We start from the raw sequence: 6859 nt of genomic DNA, 5'->3' as shown, positions 1-6859 counted from the left end.
CGATTCCAGCCCGCGGTCGTTCTCTGCATGTCACTCCCCTCTCTGCCCCGTTTCGGCTCTGTCTCTACACTATCAATAAAGCATAAAAATGCCAAAAAGAAAAAGAAAAAAAAAAGCCCAATGGTAGTCACACACAGGAAGGCAGTCCCAAATCCAGCAGACAGATGCAGGGAGCAAGGCAGTAGTGTGCATGCCAGGCCAATAGATGGCGGTAAAGCATTGTAGATAACCCTGATATGAGCAGTGCATGATTCACACACATTCTTTTTCTTTCAAAGTTTTTTTTATTAAATGTTAGTAACAAGGAAATTGTAGCACAATGAGTACAAATTAACATACCCCACCCACATCCCACCCTCACACCCAACAACACGAAATATACACCACAAGAAACAAAAATAAACAATCAATATGAAGAAAAAACAAAAAACACAAAAAAAAAAACACATAAAGAAGGGGGGGTAGCTACTCTTCTATAGTTATTGTTGGTTTTTTAAAATAATTTAGGAAGGGGCGCCAAATTCTGTCAAATTTATTCTCGGATCCCTGGGTAGTGTAACGTATTTTCTCTAAATTCATACATGCCATAATGTCTGATTCACACACATTCTTACCAATACATTTTCAACACTGTTCCAAGAAATTTTAACCAATTTCCATAAGCTTATTTAGGCCTGTTTTACAATCATATGGCTCAATAATGGAACTCATAACAGGCTGTCATTTAAAATCCATACAACACACACTGCCCAGGCAAACAATAAAGATTAATTAATTCAAGGAACTGTTCTAAACACCAGAACAAAAATATTAAAATTTAATTGTTTTCCAAAATATTAATTTAATTCCAAACCATTTCCAGGTCTGTTAAAAGTGTTTTAAAATTTCTTAATTTTCCTGATATTTCATAAGAAACTTAAATAATTATAATACATGGGATTTGTATAGCGCTTATCTCATACTCAAAGCGCTTTACAGAGGAAGTAACAAACGACGAACTAAACCCTAATATGAGGGGGCTCAAGTTAGACACTGAACCCCAAATTGCTCCCGATGGTTCAGAGAGTGCCTTGCATGGCAGCTACTGCCATTGGTGTATGAGTGTGTGTATGAATGGATGAATGTGGTAAGAAATGTAAAGCGCTTTGGGGCTGAGAAAATCAGCTAAAAAGCCCTATATAAGTCAATTCCATTTATTTTTATTTTATATGTGTAAAAGTAAGAGATACAGGGATGATATAAAACAGTCATACTAAAAACACAGCAGATTATAAAAATGCAAAGATATAAACCATATGAGCAGTTATCAGTTACACTTAAAACCATTCCCTTCTGTTGTAATCATGAGCAGAACACACCTTTGACCAATACTGCTGAGAATATAAAAAATATCATCTGACTGATTGTGAGCAGGTCTTTCATCAACAGAGAAACATAATTGTTACAGTGTTGCTATTTCACCAGTGGAGTCAACACACAGATGTATGCAAATAAAGAAATCAGAGCAATCAGAGATATAAAATAAAGACAGATTCATATGAAGAACATAGAGAAATGTAGCAGGCACCGATATGAAACTTAAAGCCCTTGTAAAACCAAATCCACAAAACCCTTCTATCTATGTAATGTGCTGCAGAGTTAGTTTCATGATAGTAAAGCATCTGAAAAGAGTTATAGGCATATTCATCAATCCACATTAAAGATATTGTCATTTAAGTTTGATAAACTTTACATGAATTCTGTTTAGATGAGATGTGGACTATGCTCTGGTTCTTATGACACAATGGGCCAGTTTCACAGACATGGATTAAGCCTAGTCCTGGACTAAATGAAATTTTGAATGGAGATTGTCCATTGAAAGTACAATTTAGTCCAGAACTAGGCTTAATCCATGTCTGCGAAACCGGCCCAATAAGTATTTTGAACCAATCACAGCAGTTATTGTGCCTGAATTTTCTATAAAAACAATGACTGGTGGTATGGATACTGTTTGATACAGCCACGCTCACACAGTCCTGTCAAACGGTCTAGACAGTAAAAAGCTGTTTGTTTTTTTAAACTAAGTTTTTTAATATTTATTGTCAATAAGAGATTTATAAAAGCTTTTTGAAAAACCTGTCTTTGACATCACATATTGATTTGTTCAGACCAGGTTTACAGCAGACTTTGGTATTGTGACATGAACTTCCAAAGTAAATGCAAGGATGCGTTCCAGTCCCCATACTTTCTACTTTTTATTATGGTAGAAAAAAGATTTAGGATGTCCCAATTCTTGTGGCCAGATATAGTATGGTTAGAATTAGAAATACCTGGATATTAACTACATCCGGCCGAGATTTTTAGTGTTGAAAACAGCATCCTTTTTGGGCGATTCTGAAACACACCACTGCTGCCGTAATTGATAATGTGCATATGACAAATAAACCATTTTGAATCTTGAGATGATCCCAGGTCCAGGCTCTGGATCATCAGGAAACAGCGGATCCTTCTCACTCACTCACTCACTCTCTCCCTCCATCCCTCCCTCCCTCACTCACTCACTCACTCACTCACTCACAATTGATAATAATAATAATAATAATAATGATAATAATAATAATTGATAGGTTTTATATAGCGCTTTATTGCCTAGGCACTCAAAGACGCTTTACAGGGTTCCTGGTTCAATTCGTTCACACACAATCATACCGGTGGTGGTAAACTACGAGAGTAGCCACAGTTGCCCTGGGGCAGACTGACGGAAGCGTGGCTGCCATTCAGCGCCAACGGCCCCTCCGACCACCACCTCAAACATACAGCAATCATACACATTCACACAAGGCAAGGTGGGTGAAGTGTCTTGCCCAAGGACACAACAACCATGACACAGGTGGCCGGGCGGGGATCGAACCGCCAACCCTAGGATCGTTGGCCAACCCGCTTAACCACCTGAGCCACAGTCGCCCCAGGTTGACCCGGTTGACTAATCGACCGAGCATTCATCCATCTGAGAGAAGACAGACAACAGAAGTCATGCATCAGAGTTTACAGAGACTCCCTCCATCAGCACAGAACCAGAGAGATGTTCACTGCTCTCTGTAATGATGGATTTACTGCTGTGAGGGTACAAAGCAATTTTTTTTCTCAAATTGGGCTTTATTCTCTCTCTCAAAAAATAAATAGTTATTTAACTTCTATTTCTACAGGCAAGTCATTAAGAATAAGTTCTTATTTACAATGGTGGCCAGGGCTCAACGCCAGTGGGTCTGATTTCTACTTGCCTGAAGTACACTTTTACTGGCCCCTGAACAAATATTTTTTATAAGTGGTGTTCAAATAATTACTATATTTGCTCTTTATTTACAATGTATAAGCGCATCATGAGTTGGAACATTTGTAAATATTTTGTTTCTTAACCCACAATTCCTGCAATTAGACATGTTTTATGCAAACAAAATCACAAAATATCCAACCCTCTACTCACTCCAGAGTCTCCAGTCTGTAGTGTGGACTCTCCTTAAGATCAGACAGAGGCTTCACTGCTGAATCCTGCAGGTTGTTTCCTCCCAGATCCAGCTCTCTGAGATGGGAGGGGTTGGACTTCAGAGTTGAGGCCAGAGAAGCACAGCTGGTCTCTGACAAACTGCAGCCCCTCAATCTGAATAAAAAATAAATTAACTAAGTTTAGAGACTGAGAGAGAGAGAAAGAGCGAGAGAGAGAGAGAGAGACAGAGAGAGGGAGAGGGAGCGAGAGAGAAAGAGAGTTGAAAGTCATATTAACAATAATAAAAAATAAATTAACTAAGTTTAGAGACTGTGAGAGAGAGAGAGAGAGAGAGAGAGAGAGAGAGAGAGAGAGAGAGAGAGAGAGAGAGAGAGAGAGAGAGTGTGTGTGTGTGTGTGTGTTCTGAAAGATCGATATCAATGATCAGACTTTATATGCTAAAATATGGATGGAAGTTCTGTTTGTACATCAACTATTTTAATTGTCAATTAAATATATAAGATCTACAATAGTAACAGAGCCAGTGAACTGACCTCAGAGTCTCCAGTCTACAGTGTGGACTCTCCAGAAAACCACACAGCATCTTCACTCCTGAATCCTGCAGCTTGTAGTTGTTATCCAGATTCAGCTCTCTGAGATGGGAGGGGTTGGACTTCAGAGTTGGGGCCAGAGAAGCACAGCTGATCTCTGACAAACTGCAGTTCCTCAATCTGAATAAAGAATAAATGATGTACATTTAGGGACAGTGATTGTGTGTGTGTGTGTGTGGTCTGAAGGATCAATATCAATGATCAGACATTATTTGCTAAAACAAACTAGCAAACTTAACAAATGGATGGAAACAAATTATAATTTTTCCTTCAACTAATTAACATTTTTAGAGTAAACTAAAATATTAGTTGGTAGGATCTTCAGTTAAAAAAGTGACAATTTACCAAAATGTATAAAGATTGATTTAAATATTTCCTACAATTTATTTTATGACTGTAGACTAAACTTATTTACAAGATAAATGAAAATATGAACAAAGAAAATGTAGGGGAGAGTGGCCTAAGTTGTGCAACTTTTTACTCAAAGTGATTTTAAAGTGAGGCCTTGACAGTTATGTCTCCAACTCAAATATGTACATATATTTCAGGATGTTGTGCATCCCTGGCAATACAAACTTTGGATCTGGAATAAACTGTTTAAGAAATATAGCTTTCGGAAAAAAAGTTGTCTTGTGGCACAACTTGTGGTGTAAGTTGTGCCACAAGAGAGAATACCATGGGGTAAATTGTGCCATTGATATATATCTCATAAACTGTAATGCAAGACAAATCCATGAGACAATCACTTATTTAAGGTTTATTTAAAGAATTTTACAAAGATTGAAGGTCAATTTTCTTAAACAAGGCCTAGCAGATCTAGGTGGTTTTGCCTGCAAAGCTCACAATGACAAAGTCACCATTATCATCTTTCTGGCTATCTGAACTCTCATCAGTGGTGTCGTTAAGTGGAATGGAGATGTCAGTCTCTTCTGAGCTACTGTAGACAATCACTTTCTTTTTGGTGACCAGCGTATACAGCCTTGCCACTGGCACAACTCTCAGAAATGTACTTTGCACTAGTTGCTCCGTGCTTGTGACTGCCACCTGACAAATGTGATTCCCCCTCCATTTATGCCTTTAAATCAAGGCTCAAAACCCATCTTTACACCCTGGTTTTTCCTCCCCATTAACTATCTTACCTCTGCACTACTGTCTTTGTTATATCTGTCGATGTGTGGGCTTTATGTCTTTTATTTTTGTTATTGTTATTTTACCTTCATTGTTTACCTACTGAATGCACTATGTACAGCACTTTGGACAGTGCAAACTGTCATAAATGTGCTTTTATAAATATATTTCACTTACTTACTCACTTATAACTCACATAGGCCCTTTGGCACAAATCACCCCAACCCCAGAATTTTGGATAATAGGCATGATGCAGCAGTTTAGGGCTGACATCGTGCTAACTGTATAGACTTCAAGTGTAGCATACTAAAGCACTAAAACATGTGTCAAATGTTTTCAAACGTGTCTATAATTGTTCAGACACAATAATCAAAAAACCATGATCATGGAAATTTTACTTTGAAAGGCAAAAAACTGTTTTTTGAGCTTAAATGTGCTTATATCTTATTCCATGTTTCTCCCTTCTTTACAGGAGTCAAATGGATGGCTCTTCTTAAATATGTGGTCACATTTCCAATTTCTTCCACGGTTTTCTAGAAACAAGGGATGGCACACTTCCCCAACCGCACAACTTAGGCCACTCTCCCCTATAACTTTATAGATGAAAGTCATATTTGTATATACATTGTGTTTAATTATTAATAAACTTTACAAGATCTACAATAGTAACAATGTCGGTGAACTGACCCCAGAGTCTCCAGTCTACAGTGTGGACTCTCCAGAAAACCACACAGCAGCTCCACTCCTGAATCCTGCAGCTTGTTGTCACTCAGATCCAGCTCTCTGAGATGGGAGGGGTTGGACTTCAGAGTTGAGGCCAGAGGAGCACAGCTGATCTCTGACAAACTGCAGCGACTCAATCTGAATAAAGAATAAATTATGTAAATTCAGAGAGAGAGTGTGTGTGTGTGTGTGTGTGTGTGTGTGTGTGTGTGTGTGTGTGTGTTTCATATCAGGATCAATATCAATGATGAAAAATGATTTGCTAAAACAAACTGAAATGAATGGAAACCAAATAATTATTTATTTCTCCTTCAACTAGAAATAGAAGGGAGGATATTTAGTATAAAAACATGACAATTTTTTGTTGTTTGTGACTGAAGACTAAACTTTGTACAAGAGAAATGAAAATATGAACAAAGAAAACATATAACTTTATGGATGTGATGTGTGTGTGCATACATTATGTTTAATTGTTCATTAAATATACTAGTGCAGTGCCCGTAGGAAGCAGGTAAACAAAGAAACATATTAGACAGTACATTTGGCTATCAGTGATGGCTAATTTTACACTGTTAAAGGTTATTATCAGTAAGTTACTTTGTAGAAGTTGGCTATAGAGTAGGGCAACATTCCTTAGTGTATTGTGTAAAGATAACCACAAACTAATTCCATGTGTTTTGTTAAGTGAAATGAAACAGAAAATGTTGATTATTGTGTCTGTTGAGAATTAAGTGTTGAATCCTAAAGAAGAATCGAGCTGTACAGGTGTTACCTATACAATCTGATATTATGGTACCCTGCAAACTGCCATCCATACTGCACAATGCACTCAAACTTACAATCAGTTGCCTATATAGTAAATGGCTGCACTGTGTATAAAAGGAGTCTATGCTGCACGCCATGACAACATGGTCAACCCCATTACCATTAGGCT

At 37.7% G+C, this 6859-nt stretch overlaps 1 protein-coding gene across 4 annotated transcripts in view; it reads right to left on the bottom strand.

Annotated features, from left to right (window-relative positions):
• Nucleotides 1–367: 367 nt before the first annotated feature.
• Nucleotides 368–6859, bottom strand: part of LOC307270299 (protein NLRC3-like) — a 38098-nt gene continuing 31606 nt past the window's right edge. For 3 of the 4 annotated variants that reach the window (XM_080054187.1, XM_080054189.1, XM_080054190.1), the window contains 5 exons: nucleotides 5890–6063; nucleotides 4018–4194; nucleotides 3464–3637; nucleotides 2534–2986; nucleotides 368–2485 (listed from right to left, as the gene is read on the bottom strand). In XM_080054187.1, the coding sequence (XP_079910313.1) occupies nucleotides 2899–2986; nucleotides 3464–3637; nucleotides 4018–4194; nucleotides 5890–6063 (613 nt within the window). In that variant the 3' untranslated portion in view covers nucleotides 368–2485; nucleotides 2534–2898. The remainder of the gene's footprint in view (nucleotides 2486–2533; nucleotides 2987–3463; nucleotides 3638–4017; nucleotides 4195–5889; nucleotides 6064–6859) is intronic. The other variant, XM_080054188.1, reaches the window with a different exon arrangement.

Source organism: Ammodytes marinus, assembly GCF_949987685.1.
Source record: "Ammodytes marinus genome assembly, contig: scaffold_60, whole genome shotgun sequence".
NCBI lineage: Eukaryota > Metazoa > Chordata > Actinopteri > Uranoscopiformes > Ammodytidae > Ammodytes > Ammodytes marinus.
Note: the sequence above shows the minus strand (reverse complement) of the source record. Positions and strands in the feature narration are given on the sequence as shown.